Source organism: Pantherophis guttatus, chromosome 4 (genome assembly GCF_059756535.1).
Source record: "Pantherophis guttatus breed Tessera chromosome 4, ASM5975653v1, whole genome shotgun sequence".
Lineage (NCBI taxonomy): Eukaryota > Metazoa > Chordata > Lepidosauria > Squamata > Colubridae > Pantherophis > Pantherophis guttatus.
In genome coordinates, this window is record NC_142066.1 from 149,794,952 (window position 1) to 149,815,733 (window position 20,782).

General features: G+C 43.0%; 1 protein-coding gene across 4 annotated transcripts in view; it reads right to left on the reverse strand.

Annotated features, from left to right (window-relative positions):
- The window catches only part of DPP6 (dipeptidyl peptidase like 6), a 545,144-nt gene that overhangs the window by 34,320 nt on the left and 490,042 nt on the right, over window positions 1–20,782 (reverse strand). For all 4 annotated transcript variants that reach the window (XM_034401660.3, XM_060683461.2, XM_034401658.3 and 1 more), the window contains exons 13-17: window positions 19,713–19,820; window positions 15,869–15,960; window positions 11,557–11,604; window positions 8,279–8,397; window positions 1,549–1,596 (exon numbers count right to left, since the gene is read on the reverse strand). In XM_034401660.3, coding sequence (XP_034257551.1) covers window positions 1,549–1,596; window positions 8,279–8,397; window positions 11,557–11,604; window positions 15,869–15,960; window positions 19,713–19,820 — 415 coding nt within the window. The remainder of the gene's footprint in view (window positions 1–1,548; window positions 1,597–8,278; window positions 8,398–11,556; window positions 11,605–15,868; window positions 15,961–19,712; window positions 19,821–20,782) is intronic.

Genomic DNA, 20,782 nt, shown 5'->3' on the forward strand with positions numbered 1-20,782 from the left:
ATATTAAAATAAACCAGATATGAAATAAGTTAAAAAAACAGAATGAGACAGGATGGAGGTGGGATCTTCCCCTTCCTGGTCTGCTAACCACTTTTAACAGCTTCCTTGTGGTCCCAGGCCAGTTGGCAGAGCCAGATTTTGATGTTAATTATGGAAGGCCAAAAGGCTGAGGGAAGATCTCACCTCAAAGCAGACCTGAACATTTTACGACTCTCAGACTACATCCAGCCCTTTGGCTGTCCCTGTCTGGTTCACATGAGGTCAATTGGTAGTTAGGAAACAAAATAAAAAATTATACCGCGGGTGATGGGAGAAGAAGCTGAGTCATGGCTTTGCACAGTCACTGTGCATGCCTTTAGTCGGCTGGCAGCTACAGAAGGGTGAGGAGAGGAAACACTCACCCCTCACCTGGAGGAGCCTGAGGAAGTGCTGGTCATTGTGTAAGGGGATCCAGGCTCGTCACCCACTGCTGCTTTGGTCAAAGTGTGGCCTTGCAGGCAAAGGAGCAGAGTGCATCCAGGAGCTATTGGTTCCTCTCTCCAGAACCAATCCTCATTTCGGCCTCTTGGGAAAATTAATTGCCCATCCCTGCCTCAAGGGGTATGATGTTCCAGAGGGTGGGAGCCACAACAACAACAAAGACCCTTTTCCTGGATGCCGCCAGCTGGATCGACAGATTCATCAGCATGCCCTGTCTGAAGCATCCCCCAAATGGGATGGGCCAATCCCATTGGGATGAGATCAATGGTGGTATTCAGCTGGTTCTTTCCGGTTCAGGCAAACTGGTAGCGGCGGCGGCAGGAAGCTCTGCCCATCCACCTGGACGTAATCACATCCGTTTTTGATGCTCTGCGCATGTGCATACGCTTACATTTGCGAAACTGGTAACGAAGGTAAGTGAATACCACCCCTGGATGTGATGGTTCCTGAGATAGCATGGACCTGTCCCATTTTCATAGTCTTAGATGCATCTAGATTGCTGGCTTGCAACCATTAAACATAACATCATGACATACACAACCAGTGGTGGGTTTCTACCGGTTCGGCCTGGTTCGGGGGAGCCAGTAGCGACGATGGTGAGCTGAGAGTGAGGTTAGGTTGGCCCTCCTGCCCGCCCCTGCACTTTACATACCTTACATTTGGTCAGTTTTAGCCCAGCTGAAAGGCGCGGCAGAGCGGATTGCCGTGTCTCAGCTGTTCCCTAATACACTGCGCTTGCGTGGAGCACAAGTTTGGCGTGTGTGCGAGTGAAACTAGCACATACGCGCCAAGTGTGTGTGAAGTGCATGATGAAGCAAACCGGTGGTGACACCAGCTAAAACCCACCACTGTACATAATGTGTCTCTTTAACTAAGGGAAGGATCTGCTGAACGATTCTATCCCTCCAATTTCTACGTAAGTTTATCTCACACAATAAAACCAACACCCACAAAAATTATTTGTCTTTTTGGAACTCGGGATAGCTCTCTGTCTTTTGATCTCTGCAGGGCGTGCTGTCTTTCCTTTCGAAGATCTCCCAATTCCCAAAGCCCCCTGTAAATACTTACTTTCTGTATCAGATGTTCTGTGAACAGTTACCATTGGAATTCGTGGACCTTGAAAAAAAGGAAAGAAAATGCATTTAGATTTTAAAAAATGCATCTAAAGTGATATTCAGGGCTAGATGTTAAATCCCTGCCCTATTACATGGAAAGCTGATCTAAGCAACCAGTTACCCAAAGATAATTAATAGACACCAACCAAAAACATGGAAGATAGACAGACTCTCCCAGTGGAACACCGGCTTGCTTTATCTTCTCTAATTTGTCAATATTTTAATTAGTGCAAACACAATTAAAAGAATTTGTTTTAGATTATTTTAATGTCATACTATGTATATGACACAAAGGATTATACTTCTCAGATAACTCATTGTGCGAAGGAGAAAGTAAAGCTCTAAGAACGCGAACATTTCTAGCAGGATATAAATTGATCTTTAAGCATTGCTTCCTGCCAGCTTTGTCTACAGTGATGTTGCCTTCTTCTTCTTCTTCTTCTTTTTTTTAAAGTACAATCTCCTAGACACCAAAATGCATCCACCCTGTTTGATTCAGAAATCAAAACAGGACAGGTTATGTTTGAACCAATTCAAATTCAAGTTCAGCATTCAACACCATCATTCCAGACACTCTTCTAACTAAGCTAAATCAGCTAGCGGTATCTGAACACACTTGTAAATGGATCATAAGCTTCCTAACAGACAGGAAGCAGCTGGTGAAGCTAAGCAGAATCACATCAGATACCTGTACAATTAGCACAGGGGCCCCACAAGGCTGCGTGCTCTCTTCACTTCTCTTCTCTCTGTATACCAATGACTGCATCTCAAACGATCCATCTGTTCAACTACTGAAGTTTGCAGATGACACAACAGTGATCGGTTTCATTTGAGACAATGATGAACCCGCATACAGACAGGAGATTGAACAACTAGCCTCGTGGTGTGACCAGAACAATCTGGAACTGAACACACTCAAAACCGTAGAAATGGTGGTGGACTTTAGGAGAAACCCTCCCATAGAAGAAGAAGAAACCTCTTACAATGCTAGACAACACAGTATCAACAGTAGAGACCTTCAAATTTCTAGGTTCTACCATATTTCAAGATCTAAAATGGACAGCTAACATCGAAAACGTCATCAAAAAAGCACAACAAAGAATGGTTTTTTTGCGCCAACTCAGGAAGCTCAAACTGCCCAAGGAGCTGCTGATACAGTTCTACAGAGGAATTATTGAGTCTGTCATCTGCACCTCTATAACTGTCTGGTTTGGTTCCACAACCCAATAAGACAGACACAGACTTCAGAGGATAATTAGAACTGCAGAAAAAACAATTGTTACCAACCTGCGTTCCATTGAAGACCTGCATGAGTCAAAAAGAGGGCTGTAAAAATATTTACAGACCCCTCACATCCTGGACACAAACTGTTACAACTCCTACCCTCGAAACTCCTACCCCTGCTATAGAGCACTGCACACCAGAACAACTAGACACAAGAACCTTTTTTTCCCGAACGCCATCACTCTGCTAAACAAATAATTCCCAAAACACTGTCAAACTATTTACTAAGTCTGCACTACTATTAATCTTCCCATCGTTCCTATCACCCATCTCCTCCCACTTATGACTGTATGACTGTGACCTTGTTGCTGGTATCCTTAAGATTTATATTGACTGTTTCCCTATGACTATCATTAAGTGTTGTATCTTATGATTCTTGATGAATGTATCTTTTCTTTTATGTACACATATGCACCAAGACAAATTCCTTGTGTGTCCAATATACATTTGGCCAATAAAGAATTCTATTCTATTCTAAAAATGGCCATGTATGTGTTACAGCCATCTTCTCAATGGGTCAGCTAAAGCCACCCATGACACCTGGATGTTTGAAAGTTCCAAATGGGAACTTCCAACCCCAAAGATTGCAATCAATCCATATATTCCTAGAGTAGCACATGAAATGAAAATAAAGAAGGAATCTTTCTGGTCAAAGGAAGGGAATGTATAGCCCTGAATTATCAACAGTAGTTTTCCACTTGTGACTGGTCGCTTAGTGGCATTTGGAGTTATGAAGGACTTGTCAGGAGACTGTTTATAACTCAGGTAGTTCCCCCCCACCCTGTGGTCATGTGATAGAACCTTGGGCACTCAGTAGTTGGACTGTATTTATAGTGCTCGTAGCATCCCATAGTCACGTGACCATATTTCAAGAGTTTTGCTGAAAATTGGCATTTATTTCCAGCTTTTTAAGTAAAACAGCACTCCTAGAGAACCATTGATTCACTTAAGGACCATGCCGTTTGCTTTACAACCACAATGTTTGCTTAACAACTGTCATGACATTTTTTTTTTACGACTGCCCTTATGACCATGATAGGCGAGCTCCCATCATGGGTTATAATGGCAGCTAGCTCCCCAATTACAATCGAGACTACTTGGAATTGTGAGGTTAGCTGTATAAATAATGTCAAGGACACTTATTTGGATTTGAAGGTGCTCGACATGTTCCTTGCCAAGTAGCTTTGCCCTCTCCATTTTATTTTTTAACATTCTTTAATGAAAAATGATGAATAATTAAAAGCAAGGCAATTCAATATAGACGCAGCTGCTTGGCAATAGGTACAGTATGCATTCACAATGGCTGTACTGGCATCATATGATTGCCATTTGCAACATTCACAGCCAGCTTCTGACAAAGAGAGTTAATGAGGGAGCCAAATTCACTTAATGATTGTATGATTCACTTAGCAACTAGGGCAAAAGGTCATTAAGTCAGGCACAAATCACTTAACAACCACTTTCCTTAGGAATGGAAATTCTGATCCTAATTGTTCTCATAAATGAGGACTACCTGTATCACCTCTTTTTAAGTGCATTGGAACAGGTGTGTAAAAATGAGTTGAGCTTGATTGTGTAGTTGTGGTGGCCATTGGCTTTTTTAAAACCCCTTCCTGCAGTTACCTCTGGAAGCTTCATAAAAACAAAATGCCTTAATCTCAAAAGTATTTCAAAGGCCCAGCACCAGAGGTGGGTTTCAGCAGGTTCTGACCAGTTCGGGAGAACTGGTAGAAGAAATTTTGAGTAGTTCGGAGAACCGGTAAATACCACCTCTGACTGGCCCCGCCCCCATCTATTCTCTGCCTCCCGAGTCCCAGTTGATCGGGAGGAAACGGGGATTTTGCAGTAACCTTCCCCTGGACTGGGGAGGGAATGGAGATTTTACAGTATCCTTCCCCTGCCATGCCCACTAAGCCATGCCACACCCACCAAGCCACACCCACAGAACTGGTAGTAAAAAATTTTGAAACCCACCACTGCCAATCACCTCTATTTTGAACTGAACCTGAGAAGTACAGAAGAGCAAGAAATATGCTGGATATCCAGAATATAGAATATGGAATCAGGGTATCCAAGCTTCAGTTAAGGATCAATGGGAAATGTCATTGTGCTCCGTCAAAATTACTGAGAAGTAAAAGGAATGTTGGGGTCTTCTAACAAGAGATAGAAAGAGGGAAGGGGATGGAGGAAAGTTTGAAACTGGAAAAAGAGATATTTTCCAAAGAGCACCAAGCTTGTTTTCTTCCTAAGTTGGCAGAGGAATGTTACATGATTAAAAAGAGGCATTATTTCAGAAAAAAACTGAATAAACTGTTATGGGTTGTTCTATACCTATGATGGCGAACCTATGGCACGCGTGCTACAGGTGGCACGTTGAGCCATATTAGTGGGCACGCAAGCTCAGCTCCAGCGTGCATGTGTGCGCTGGCCAACTTATTTTCAGGCCTTCTGGGCCCACTGGAAGTCAGGAAACACGCTATTTCTGGCCTCCGGAGGACCTCTGGGGAGTGGGGGGAGGCCCGTTTTTCGCTCTCTCCCTGCTCCAGAGCCTTTCTAGGAGCCTGGGGAGAGCAAAAAATGGGCCTTCCAGTCCCACCGGAAGTCGGCAAATGGGCCATTTCAGGCCTCTGCAGGGGTAGGGAAGGCTGTTTTCGCCCTCCCCAGGCTTCTAGAAAGGCTCTGGAGCCTAGGGAGAGTGAAAAACAGGCCTACCAGGCCCACCAGGCCATTGCATGCCAAAACTGGGGGGAACATGAAGGTGTGTGTGTGTGCATGTATGTGCGGGGGGGCACATAGAATAATGGGTGTGGGCACGTGTGCTCACAATTCCCCCATGCTCCCTACGCTATTGGCACGTGATGGCAAAAAGGTTAGCCATCACTGTTCTATAGCAATCTTTCTAAAGATATTTGCATGCTCCCTTGAGAGCTATGGACTTCATTTTTTAAATTTATTCTACATTTATATAGCTGTTTTCATCCCACAACCTGTTTTCTCCTTTTGCACAGTCCTTTATGCTATACTGAGGAAAACCCGGGGGGGGAAAAAAACAATTAAGGAAGCTTTAAAGAAATCAAGTTTGTCATTTAATGTGCAGCGTTTCTGAAATATTGTTTCACTACATTGCAAAACATTTTCCTTGCAAACATTCATGTATTAATGTTTTCCTGAGTAAAAGCCAAATTCAACACCTCTAAACACTGGGAATACATAATGCTTTTGTGTGTACACATATATGTTACTTCCAGATGAATGTACCCTTGCAATCAATATTTTTCTCTCTCTTCTTTCATTTAGTGATAGATTCTTTTCCCATTTCCCACATTTTAAAATAGGTGCAAATGTATCCACAGTGATATATTTCCTTTGATGTAGTTAGAAAAGAAAATCCGTACTATGAGAACACACAAAACGACAATTTTTGCTATTCAAGTATTCGGTTGCTCAGGGAATTGCCAAAAAAATAAATAAAATGATTTACTTTGTTTGCATCACCTAAAAGACTGATCAATAGTTAGAAATAATATTAAAATTATTTTATTAGTCTAGAGTCTAGACTATCTTTCCCCACTATTTTTCTCTTAGTTACATTATGGTCACAAATGCTATTTTCCATCCATCCATGATGAAACTAACAAAATCATTAGCCACCTAGATCTGGGGCCAAAGGAAATAATTAAAAGTGACACATGTTTTTGGAAAATCCTTTTTTTTTTTTGCCTTTCCAAAGCACTGTGTGAGTCTGTGTGCCTGTGTTATGTTTTGTTTTTTAAATAAGAATTAATAACAGAGATGGGCAGCGTATAAATTTTAAAAACCAATAAAATTAAATAATATAAAGTCAATAAAAAATCACGATCATGAGTAATTGGTATTCTGGGATAACTATCAAGAAACATAAAAATGTGGGAAAGGTTTTTTTTTTTAAAAAAAAGGTGAGAAGGAAATAAATGATGTATTCTTTTTTAATGGTTGAAAATAAAAATAAAAAGCCCTCTCTTTCAAATCAGAAAATTTCAGAGGAACAAATCTTTTCCTACAGAACCAACACTGAAAATGGTCTACTACATCATGGTATCTTTTCAGCAATGATGAATGATTTAAAAGAGCAGCTGGAGATATGGAGATCGCAGGCAGCCCCTGGATGCTACAAAGGGGCTAATTGGCAAGAGCAGATCTCCCCTCCCTGAGGCCTCCCCCCCTCCCCTCCCAACCCAGCATATGGCTTCCGGGATCTCTTTATTTGCTAGGCCATGAATTATGGATCACTAAGTTGCATTGAAATCTCATATATACCAAGGCCGTATTATCATACTAATAAACAAAGACGCCAGGAGCACTTTTCAATCCCTGGCTGTAATTAAAAGCTGTGTGCTGCCAGTAATATTCTCTGAGTCAATAACAGAGACAAATGTTTCTGGCATTTGCTGGTGATCACAGATTTCTTTTCTTTAAGGCCCTGAATGGTGGGGTTTTTTGAGCTTTGAAAGTATTGGCAAACAGCCCCCCCCCGCCCCCACTTCGATAACAGGGGTAGCTTCAGGGGGTTGGGTCACAAAAACTCAAGATGCTATGGAAGTCGTGGCCATTTTTGATGTGTGTCGCCACAGCATCCTTGATCTTTTTCAAATCTCTTCTGCAGACTTTCCGAATACATACATACATACATACATATCACATATGTGTGTGGATGTGTGTATGCAACAAAAATATAGCACAAACAAAACAAAAGTCCCCACTTAGCCAAGAAAGCCAGATGGGTAACCTTGGAACAATCCCTCTCACAGACCAACCCACCTCACAGGGCTCTTGAGGGAAAAATAGGAAGAGAAGGTTAAATATCTTGAAGTGTTGAATATCTAAAGAGATTTTCAGTCATCCAGGTCTTAGATTTCCCAAAAGTGCTTTTTTCAAGAGGCAACTGGACTTTTTGGTTTTTCTTTGAAGACGTTTTGCTTCTCATCCAAGAAGCTTCTTCACCTTCTCATCCAAGAAGTTTCTTCAGCTTCTTGGAGAGCTGAAGAAGCTTCTTGGATGAGAAGCAAAACGTCTTCAAAGAAAAACCAGAAAGTTCAGTTGCCTCTTGAAAAAGCACCTTTGGGTCATGTTGAATAAGTTCACCACCTTATTTATAAAAATAATAAAAGTGGAATATAAATGAATACATGATAAAAGTGTGAGGAATAGTTTTACAGCAAGTCACTTTTTTCAGTGCTGTTCTAATTTTGAATGATTACTAACAGTTGTAAGTTGAGGACTCCCTATATCTGGTAAAATACTCTGAATTCATTTGTATTCCATTTCTTTCCCAATGCCTTGTGAATGAATTTGCATTTTGTGTGCCATCAACTTTTTTACGGAAGGCCTGAAATAAATGGGTGATTATGCGTAACGCCTACCTTCACAGGTCAATAGGAAATATGCCATGTTGTGGCTGAACGTTGCACGGAAGTAAGTGCAGTTGTTAATCAAATCACAAGAGAGACATTGCCGGTTGAAGTTCCCCTTGGTGCTGGCACTGTAATACATAATGAAAAACAAAAAGAGGCTTAATTGTCAAAGAGCAAAAAAAGGTGGGAAGAGTATTTATTAATGTTTGATCTAGACCCCACGGTGATCTCTGCCTCAAATTCAGTCTTCCCCAGTGATTTCATTCAGATGAGTTGCAACACTCATGGGCTGGGAACAGTGGTGAAATTCAATTTTTTTTACTACCGGTTCTGTGGGCGTGGCTTGGTGGGCGTGGCAGGAGGATACTGCAAAATCTCCATTCCCACCCCACTCCAGGGGAAGGATACTGCAAAATCCCAATTAACCCCACTCCTGCGGGAAGGATACTGCAAAATCCCAATTAACCCCACTCCTGCGGGAAGGATACTGCAAAAACTCCATTCCCACCCCATTCTGGGGCCAGCCAGAGGTGGTATTTGCCAGGTCTCCAAACTACTCAAAATTTCCGCTACCGGTTCTCCAGAACCTGTCAGAACCTGCTGGATTTCACCCCTGGCTGGGAATTCTGGGAGGTTACAGCCCCACATATTTCAAAGGGTGTGGGAGACTAAACTGGATAAGTAGATAGCATTGGGCCAGGTAGATGAACAATCTCTCAAAATGCAAGGCAGCTTTCTATGTATTCATCACGGCTAGATTCATTCATTCGTTTGTTTGTTCGTTTGTTTATTCATTTGTTTAAGTTTTATCCTGCCTTTATTACTTTATCGGTTACTCAAGGCAGTGAACATACTTAATACTCCTTCCACCTCTGGTTTTCCCCAAAACAATCCTGTTAGGTGGATTGGGCTGAGATTGAGGGACTGGCCCAAAGTCACCCAGCTGGCTTTCATGCCTAAGGCAGGACTAGAACTCACCATCTCCTGGTGATTGGTCCAAAGTCACCCAGTTGGCTTTCATGCCTAAGGCTAGACTAGAACTCACTGTCTCCTGGTGACTCGCCCAAAGTCACCCAGCTGGCTTTCATGCCTAAGGTGGGGCTAGAACTCAGTCTCCTGATTTCTAGCTTGATGCCTTCAACTCCCCAACCCCCCCAGCCAGCCATCAACCAATGGAACTGACCTAGAGGAAGACTGAGATGATTTATTTTATTAAATTTGTATACCGCCCTGCTCCTGCTGGATTCAGGGCGATGATGGACGCTTTTTAAAATTTTAGGTCTAAACAGAAAAAAAATGCCTTTTTTTTTTAAAGGAATGAAATTAAGATTAAAATCTAAAATGACAGTAGGCAAGTACTGAGTGCGAAAGACATAATTACATATCAAGTGTGAAAAAAGACAGTTTGGTTTTTCAACCTTGGCAATATTCAGATACGTGGACTTCAACTCCCAGAAATTCTGAAATTCTGGGATTCAAAGTCTATGTATCTGAAAGCTGCAAAGCCTGGGAAAGGAAAGCGTAGTGGATAATGTGCTGGATTAAGAGTTCGGAGACCCAAATTCTAATCCTCCCTTAAGCACAGAAGTTGACCCTTGATTGTGACAACCAAAAAAGGGCTATCAATCAACTTGCACTGGACCAGAGTGGTAGATGACAATTCAAAGTATTCAGTGAAGAGACTTCCATCCTACAGTGGATTGATTTGGGCTGATAATAACAAGAATATAACAAATGAAGGCAAACTTATCAGGGGTGGGTTCTACTTACCTTTACTACTGGTTTGCAACGGGATCGCACTCGCTCGCTCGCCTTGCTTCACTTGCGCACGTGCATTACTTCTGCATATGTGCAGAAGCTTCTACACACGTGCAGATCGCTGATGATGACATCCAGGGTAGTGGGCGGGGCCTCCTGCCGGTTTTACTACTGGTTCTTGCGAACCGGTCTGAACCAGGGGCAACCCACCACTGAAACATATGTGTCCCAGGATAATGTTGCAGGATCGAGTCTGTGTTGGTCACTGGGCCCAGAGGTTTAGTCTTCTGAGTTTTCAGACTTATGCTGGAGCCCATCCTCAGGAAACCTCTCTTTAAGAGAAGCTAAAAAGGGAAGTTCTCTGAGGTTGGGCTCTAGTAGGAGCCCTAAAGCTTGGAAGACTAAACCTCAGTGACTGACCAAGATTGGATCTTGCACAGGGATGGGATTCACATAATTTACTACCTCCACACATGCTCAGGCCTTCCGCACTTGTGCTTTGCTCGCATGTGTGGCTTCCACACATGCGCACACCTTGAAAATGTGCCTAAATAGGACGGCATAGCGCCGGAGTGGGTGGCCAGGGGCAGGCCCACCCGCAGGTTGCTACTACTGGTTTGCCCCAACTGGTCTTAACCAACTGAATACCACCTCTGATCAGAGATGGGATTCAAATCCCGGCGCTACCGGTTTGCTATCAGTCGTGCGCGGGTGCACTAGGTCACTTTGCGAATGCACGGTACTTCTGCGCATACGCAGAACATTTTTGATAACGTCTGAGTGGGTGGGCGGAGCCTCCCACTGCCGCTGCTACCAGTTCGCTCAAACTGAGACGAACTGGTAGAAACCCACCCCTGCCTCTGATCCTTCAACAATAATATCATTCTGCATCAAGAATCTGATTAAAACAATGAGAAATCCAAGAGCTGTGTTTGAAATTGCCTTCTTGGTGCACATCTAAGCACTGAATCTTGATTGATGCATCCACCAGGGTGCCCTGGATGGTTTACATGTGAAATATGAAGGTGACTGCAGAGCTTTTAGGAAGGACTTCTTCAGCACCTGCCATCTGAGGGGATGACAGACAAGTATAACCTTTTCCGTGTAATGAAACAAACAAAACAAGAACTGTGCTATTGGCCATAGCTCATCTGCCTACGATGCTGCAAACACCAGTCATTTGGGAGGTGAAGTCATAATATGCTCCTAAAGATAGTGGATAAATGGGAAAGGTCTTGCTATTTTGTTTATCTTTAAAATGCATTTTGTTCTCTTTAAAATATTCTGTGTTGGAATGTTTGTTTGTTTCCTCCCTTCCTCCAAAATAAATACTTAAATAAATAAAAACAAGAGTCTTTTGAAGACAAAGATAAAAACAAAGACCACAAATGCAAAGACAGATAAATAACAATATCCCCAAAATAAAAGTTGGGAAGCTGACAGTAACATTTTTTGACAGTCTAAGTGGCAAGAGTCTTCCCCCCCCCAAGTATAATCGGAAAGTTATCTTGGCATAAAACTAATCATACCTGTATAAATGCCGAGTCCTTGGCAACTCTTCTGTGCTGAGGAAATAGCTAAAATAAAATACACACATGATTAGATTTTTAGGAGCAACATTTCACTGATGTGAGTTCCCTATGCATACAGTTCTTTTAAAACAGAAGTGAAAAACATCTGGCCAAAAGTTTCTTATGTGCCAGAAACATTTTCCGAAGTATTTGTTTCTTGATAAAATCTATATTTCAGGTTGCTTTTTCTCTCTAGTCTAGGCAAGTTTCTAGTCCTTATGGCTGGGAGTTTGAAAAAAAAAAGTGGGTGGTTTTTCTTCATTGTGCTGTGTGAATATTCAAGTTCTTTCCCAGTCCTTCCCAAATGTTCATTTCTATCTCCTGTTTTGTATACCATATTTTTTGGAGTATAAGACGCACCGGAGTATAAGACGCACCTACCTTTTTTGGTGAGGAAAAGAAGAAAAAGAAATCTCCCTCTGCCTCTGAGCAATTTTGCCTCGTTTCAGCAAACAACAAACAGCCTGCTTTACTTTCATTTTCATTTTCAGCATAGCTTGATTAGCACAATGGGAAAAAAAATCAATTTATCAGCAATTTACCTCTTTGCAGCAAGCAGCAGAGCCCTTGGCAAAACAGCTGAGAGCAAAACAGCTGAGAGTCCGGAGGCCGAGCCAATCAACTGGTGCTAATTAGGCTGTGCTGAAGCTGAAAGGAGCTGTTTTTTCTTGCTGTTTGCTTGCAACGGCTTTCCACCTTTTGGGGGGGAAAAGGTGCGTCTTATACTCCGAAAAATAAGGTAATTATTTTTTCCAGTGCATATAAATGTGTATTCAGCTTTCAGGTGCAAAGTTGGGACAATCTGGAAATATAAATGGGGCCCAATCAATGATGCAAGGGTATATAAAATACTGTTTCTCTATCTGAAACTAGCCGACAGGCCGACAATTGCAATTCCATAGAGCTATGGAAGTATATTAAATATACTTCCATAGCTCTAGTGCAGGGGTGTCAAATTCGATTTCATTGAGGGCCACATCAGGGTTGTGTTTGACCTCAGGGGACCAGAGTGGGTGTGGCCAGCTTGATGTCACTTGTGTCAGGGCCACCTGTGGTGGCCAAGGGCAGGACTTCCCTCAGACCCTCCCTCCCTCTCATTATAATCTCCTTCCTTCCTTTTTCCTTCCCTCTTCATTCTCCCTTCTTCTTCCTTCCCCTCTTTCCTTTTTTTTCCTTCCTTGCTCTCTTCCCATCTTCCCTTCTTTTTCTTTCCTCTTTCCCTTTCTCCTTTCCTGTCCCTTCTTGAATGCTCAAATGCAAACGGAGAAACATTTCTCCTTTTGTTTTGTTTTTAGTTTCTTTTGCTAGCCCTCTGTCAGTGAAAACGGAGTCCGGGGGAGTGGTCATGCACAGCCTCCTGCAGCCCTCTGCCAGCGAAAACAGGTGGAGCATCCAAGCTCTGTTTTCGATGGCAGAGTGCTGTAGGAGGCCGTCGTGGACGAAAATGGGGCCTGGGGAGGCCGCACGCACCCCTGAGCGCCATTTTAACTGGCAGAGGGCTGCAGGAGGCTGTCATGGCCAAAAACAGAGCCTGGGAGGGTTGCGTGCAGCCCTCCCGAGCTCCGTTTTTGCTGGCAGAGGCACCGCGGGCCAGTCCTTCGCTGTTTACAGGGTGGCCTCGGGCGCCAGATCTAATCAACCCGTGGGCCGGATCTGTCCCCCGGGGCCTTGAGTTTGACACCCCTACTCTAGTGGTTCATATGATAGTAAAAAATATAGAAAAAGTGTAGATACAGGTGGTCCTCAGCTTATAACCACTTGTTTAATGTTACTGTTCAATGTTACAGTGGCACTGAAAAAAGTGGCTTATGACCAATCCTTTCATTTACAACCATCATAGTATCCCCAGGGCAGTGGTGAAATCTAAAATTTGTTACTACCGGTTCTGGCGAAGAAGTTGTAAAAAAATGCTTTCAAAAGGCTCTGATGATCCCAGCTGAGTTGCCTGATCGTCAGAGGCTTTTTAAAAAACTCAGCTTGGATCGTCAGAGGCATTTAAAAGAAAAAAAGGGTTTTTTTTCTTTTAAAAGCCTTTGACGATCCCAGCTGAGCCGCACAATCATCAGAGGCTTTTTTTTTTACGTTTAAAAGCATTTTTTCGGTCGAAGAGGTTTTAGAAAAAATGCTTTTAAAAGTAAAAAAAAAAGCCTCTGATGATTGTGCAGCTCAGCTGGGCATGGAGGGGGGTGGCAGGAATTTTTGCTACTGATTCTCTGAACCACCCGCCTCCATCGCTACCGGATCGGGCGGTCCGGTCCGAACCGGGAGTATTTCACCCTTGCCCCAGGATCACTTGATCAAATTCAGGCACTTTGCAACTGGCATGTATGTATGATGGTTGCAATATCCCATGTTTCCCGTGGCTTCCAACAAGGAAAGACAATGGGGGAAGCCAAGTTCCATGCATGCAATACAACAGCTTCACAATTCACTTAACAACCGTGGCAAAAAAAAAAAATGATATAATTGGGGTAACTCACTTATTAACTCCATTACTTAGCTATGGAATTTCTGGTTGTATATCAAGGACTACCTGCATTGATTAAACTGTAGCATCATTTAAATTTACTCCGTTCTCTTTTCACTGAACCTCTTTAGCTACCAATGCTCCATTTTCTAGCTCCCTATCAAATTGTGCTCCTGATTTCTCTATATTTTCTAAATTATAGGTCTATATGGATGGTTGAAAAGTAATCAGAAACTCTTCTTCATAATTTTTTTTGGCTAAAATTGTAGTTGGATGTAGCTATTTCACATTTGAGGGCAACATGTCCATGAACTATATTTGAACACATTTGTCAAAATAACATGGAAATCAAGCAATTAAATATAGTCACGTGCAATTATGCTTTCCAAATTAGTCACGGCTTTCCAGCTGTCGGATGAAACTGACACAGAATCTCAATGTTGATCAAAGTGACAGAAAAATAACATTTCCATTGTACTGATTTAAACTGCTGCCCTTTAACAGCTCTCATTTCTCCCCAAATTAAGACATTTCAGACACAAGGAATTCTATCATTCAATGCATTTTAATACTACTTTTAACAAAAAAAGTCTGGAAATCCAATAAGTTTTCTTTTTTGACAACCGGATCAATTCTGTACAAAGATCAAAGGGTGAATTAGATATATCCAAAGTGCTTCTTTTATTTGAAATGTCACAGAATCAAAAAATGCATGTGTTATAAGGGAACCCAGAGGTCATACAATCCAACCCCTGTTTAATGCAAGAATTGGCTTAGCCATTCCGGGCAAGAGGTTTTCCAGTCATCATTTTTAAAAACTCCAAAAAATAATATTTATTGCTATGACAAAATTCCTCCTAAGATTCAGTCTGAATATTCCTCTTTTAATTCAATTCATGGGGCTTAACTTGTCCCAAAGCAGGGAATTGATCTGACCCCTTTACTATGATAGTCTTAAAGGTAAAGGTAAAGGTTCCCCTTGCATGTATGTGCTAGTCGTTCCTGACTCTAGGGGGAGTTGCTCATCTCTGTTTCAAAGCTGAAGAGCCAGCGCTGTCCGAAGACGTCTCCGTGGTCATGTGGCCAGCATGACTAAACGCCAAAGGCGCACGGAACGCTGTTACCTTCCCACCAAAGGTGGACCCTATTTCTCTATTTTTATTTTTTACGTGCTTTCGAACTGCTAGGTTCGCAGAAGCTGGGACAAGTAATGGGAGCTCACCCCATTATGTGGCACTAGGGATTTGAACCGCTGAACTGCCCACCTTTCGATCAACAAGCTCAGCGTCTTAGCCACTGAGCCACCGTGTCCCTCATGATAGTTTTATATAATGATAATTGTATAACTAATTGATATTTTTAAAATGCTTTTGTAATGTAAACGTGCTTCATTGCTCAAATTATTTCTCAAAGGGGTTGAATTCCAGGATGGAATTAACTCCATAAATTGAATGCTATGCAATGTTAATGAAGTCCAAGATTGCATTGGCCTGTTCAGCTGCTGGTCCGCTACTGCCAAGTCAGATCTTCCCATTCCATATGCATTAGAAATTATTTCAATGGCCCTATGGCAGCAGGAGGGTCTACATAACAGTCTGTGATTCTTATGCCCATTTCACAGATTGGGACTTTCACCACAACCAAAATAAAACCGATACACACTTTTTTGGCTTTCAGCAGATTCTTCCCACTGATCAGGTTATCATATGTAAATCTCAAATCAGTGATACAATACAACTGGCTTTGTTAAAGGGAAAAAAAAAAAGATCAGCTTCCTTTACTTAAAAAAAAAAAATTACTTACATTTTATGCTGCTTCTCATCATAGCCCAAAATTTTGGACACATCCCAGTCCCCCGATGTAATAGACTGTAAATTATCATTGCTGCTATTGGGCTGCCAAGAAAAAGAAGAAAATCAGGACTTCAGAAGGATTTAGCACAACCTTTTATCAATGAAAATTAGATTTACCTTTTTTTTTTCAAACACATCCCCTGAAATTCTCTACCACAGTCTGAAAAATAGCATTATGCTCCTCCTTTCCCCTACAGTCTTTAAATATAAATGCTGTGTAAATAAAGGGGCTTGAATTTGTGCCCAAAATAAACATATTCCATACCCAAGAGCAAGGGTGTCAAACTCGATTTCATTGAGAGCTGCATTAGGGTTGTGTTTGACCTCAGTGGGGCTGGGGGGGGCGTGGCCAGCTTGATGTCACTCGTGTTGGGGCGGCTGTGGTGCCCCGAATGTTCTGCCAGCAAAAAGGGTTCCTGAGCTCCGTTTCGGGCTGTGATGGCCTCTGCAACCCTCTGCCAGCGTAAATGGAGCTTGTGAGGGCTGCACACGGCCCTCCCTAGCTCCATTTTCGCTGGCAGAGGAACCGCGGGCCAGTCCTTTGTTGTTTCCAGGGTGGCCCCATGGGCCAGATTTAAGCTCCCTGTGGGCCAGATGGCCTTGTGTTTGACGCCCCGGCTCAAGAGCAAAAGAGGAAAAAAAAAAGTACTGTGGGTAGTTTTTGACTTACGACTGTCATTGAACCAGTGGTGAAATCCCATTTATTTTACTACCGGTTCTGTGGGCGTGGCTTGGTGGGCATGGTGTGGCTTGGTGGGGGTGGCAGGGGAAGGGTACTGCAAAATCTCCATTCCCACCCCACTCCTGGAGGAAGGATACTGCAAAATCTCCATTCCCACCCCACACCAGGGGAAGGATACTGCAAAATCCCCATTCCCACCCCACTCCTGGGGGAAGGATACTGCAAAATCTCCATTCCCACCGTACTCCAGGGGAAGGATACTGCAAAATCCCCATTCCCTCCCCACTCCTGGGGGAAGGATATTGCAAAATCTCCATTCCCACCCCACTCAGGGGCCAGCCAGAGGTGGTATTTGCCGTTTCTCTGAACTGCTCAAAATTTCCACTACCGGTTCTCCAGGATTTGTCAGAACCTGCTGGATTTCAGCCCTGCATTGAGCCTGGAATTATGGTTGTAAATTGCTAAGACTGTAAGTCGAGGCACCATGACTGGAAGTAAATTTTTGCCTTTTTCTGTTATTAAGCAAATGCTGTGGTTGCTAAGCAAATGTGGGGACTATTAAGTGAATGCAGCAGTTGTTACACAAAACCATTCAAGGACAATTTTTGCCCAAAACCAGCAAAAAAAACAACAAACCACTATTACAAATGTGACTACAGAACAGCCTAATGGATTGTAAAACAGACTTGCAGGCAGGTGGCAGCATAACCATTTATGATGGCCAGGGATATTTTTCAGGCTCTAAAGAATCCATTCTATGGCCATTGTAAAGTTTGAAAGGCATAAAACAATTGGTCATTAAGTGAGGACTATCTGTACTGAGGTTTTCCACATGGAGGATGGAAAGAACCACTTATTTATTTATTTATTTATTTAATTTGTATACCGCCCTTCTCCCAAAACTTGTCAGTTTGTCACTGCTGCCTTTTGTCCACACATACAATTTTGGATGCAACATTTTCCAAAGGTTGAATTTTTGCAAGGAAAGGTACAGGTCAGGGGTGAAATGCTCCCAGTTCGGACCGGATCGCCCGATCCAGTAGCGATGGTGGCGGGTGGTTCGGAGAACTGGTAGCAAAAATCCCTGCCCCCCCCCATGCCCAGCTGAGCCGCGCGATCATCAGAGGCTGTTTTTTTTAACTTTTAAAAGCATTTTTTCTACAACCTCTTCGGCCGAAAAAATGCTTTTAAAGGTTAAAAAAAAAAAAGCCCCTGATGATCGCGCAGCTCAGCTGGGATCGTCAGAAGCTTTTCAAAGCATTTTTTTCTGCAACCCCTTTGGCAGCAACCCCTTCGGCTGAAGAGGTTGTAGGAAAGCCTCTGGCGATCCCAGCTGACTTGCCTGATCGTCAAAGACTTCTAAAAGCATTTTTTTCTGCAACCTCTTAAGGTTGCAGAAAACCTCATTACCCCTCCCCACTAAACCACACCCACAGAACCAGTAGTAACAAATTTTAGATTTCATCCCTGATACAGGTGGTCCTGTAGACTTGATTGTCAAGAGTTTTGAATCCGGGTTGCAGTGTGGATTGCCCCCGGTTCGGACTGGTTCTATAGAACCGTTAGTAAAACTGGCGGGAGGCTCCGCCCACCAACCCTGACATCATCAGGAAGCTTCTGCGCGGCCCTGTTGTGAACTGGTAGTAAAGATAAGTAGAACCCGCCCCTGCCGGGTTGTAAGTTCCCATTTTTGGGTTGGTTGTAATTTTGAATGGTCACTAAACAACGTCATAAATTGAGCACTTCCTGTGTAAGCTTATGGAAATATCTAAACAGCAAACCTATTATAAAGACTAAAGCAAATTTTCATGGACTGATAACCATTTTCTTGGACTGATAACTTTTGACTTTCTCAAGCTCCCAGAAATAATAATTTAAATAGCAGCAAGAGAGAAGACACTGAATTCACATTTTTGCTCCATCAATGCCCCAAATTCAACAGCTTTTTCCGAAAAAAGAGAGACTATTTGAGTCGTATTTGATGACATCAGCGGACCATCAACCGATTATTAAAATTTTAACACATTAAGCTGTAGTACCCCTGACTGTTCTTTACATATCTTAACATACACATTTTTGAATGCATTAATAATTGGTGGGTTGCATTGCAAAAGTCAGAGAAGTGGAAATAATTACATTACAGTTGCTACATTGGTTTCGGAAGTGTGAATAGTAAATTATATTAAAATGGGAACAAAATACATTTGTTCTCATTTTTCTCCCAGGGTGGCTAATCATAATAATGTATTTATTCTACTTTGGCATTTGTTGTGTTTTCCTCTCCTCCAAGAAGCTTACAAACTGTGAGTTCTAGCCCCTACTTGGGCATGAATGCCAGCTGGGTGACTTGTGGTAATTCCTCTCTCTCTCACCCCTACACGGTTTTTGAGGAGAAAACCATGTTCATCAACTTATTGAGAACTTATTGACTGTCATAAATCATGCTGGTTGCTTACCAGGGTCATCACATGTCCAACCTGGCTTTATGATATTTTGGGGATGTTAATTAAACTTATTGATTGCAATTGGCATTTTTTTTTGCTGAAAACTAGAAGCAAATTCTGGGAACCGTGGGACACTGCCAATGGCCATAAATGCAGATCATTTGCCAACAGCCTGAAATGCAATCATGTGACTGTGGGCGAGAGAGAGGAGTGGGCCCCAGGGGTGGGCTCTACTACTTATCTTTACTACCGGTTCGCAAAAGAAGCTTCTGTGCATGCGCAGATCGTCCATTATGACGTCTGGGCGGGTGGGCGGAGCCTCCCGCTGTTTTTACTATCGGTTTGCAAGAACCGGAGAGAACTGGGAGCAACCCACCACTGGGGGTGGCCTTTGGCACTTCAAATCTGCATCATAAGTAGTTTTTTGGGTTGGTTGAATGGTCACTAAGCGAGGACTATCTGCAAATCCTTCTTGTCAACGGTGCCATCAACTTCCACCAGTAACAAACCAGCTTTCCTTCCGCAAAACCTTGGGTCATAGTCAGACATTGCTGGCTTGGGCAGAAGGCATTCTGGGCGTGACTTAGCAGCAGCCAGTCTATCCTGTCATAAGAATTTAGGCGTATTTATTTTAATCTCACCCAGTTGCTCTACAAAGGTAGTCTCACCTGAGATGATGACATGGCAATATGGTAGAACTCGCCTCGTCCCCCTTGGGGAATTGCTCGGACAAAAAAGAACTTCTTGCCATCTTTAGAGAAGATGGGCTCTTCATTCTGCAAAATAATAAGAAGATGCAAATGAAGTTTATGAAGATGATGTAAAACAGGTAGTGAAAGGGAGGGGAGGGGAGGGGAGAAAGAGAGGAAGAGAGGGGGAGATAGAGGTGGACACAGGGAGGGAGGGGGAGAGAGACGGGAGAGAGAGAGGGAGAGGGGGGAAAGAGGGAGAGGGGGAGAGAGAGGAGAGAGGGAGAGGGAGGGAGAGATGGGGAGAGACAGGAATAGGGAGAGACGGAGAGGGAGAGGGAGGGAGGGAGAGGAGAGAAGGAGAGATGGATGAGAGAGAGGGAGAGACAGGGATAGGGAGGGAGAGAGAGGAGAGAGGGAGAGGGAGGGAGAGACAGGAATAGGGAGGGAGGGAGAGAGGAGAGAGGGAGAGGGAAGGAGAGAGGAGAGAGGAAGAGGGAGGGAGAGATGGGGGAAGAGAGGGAGAGACAGGAATAGGGAGGGAGAGAGGGAGAGGGAGGGGGAAGGAGGGAGAGATGGATGAGAGAGAGGGAGAGACAAGGAGAGGGAGGGAGAGAGGGGCAGGAGACAGAGGGAGAGGGGGAGAAGAGGACGAGTCATGTCAAAGGCTATTGTAAGCCGCTCTGAGTCTCTGGAGAAGGGCGGCATATAAATCAAATTAAAAAAAAAATGCAGCAGAGTCAATTCTCATTCTATCTTGTTTGAGAATGTGCGACTCTTCTTTGATAGCTACAAACTGAACTAAATCATCATGCAGCAGAGTATCTAAGGATCCTGCTCTTGCTACTCATTAATAAAATAGATGTGGTTTTCTTTTTGATTTTAGTAGGACCCTTTATCAAAGGAAAGAACCCTGAAAAAATTTGAGGGCATCTGAAGCACCTTGAACTTCAAAGATGTTTTCTTCCGGCCAAGTTTTTAAAAAGCTTCAGACACATGTACAGTGATCTACACAGAAATAGCTAAAAGACATCTCATATCTACTTTAA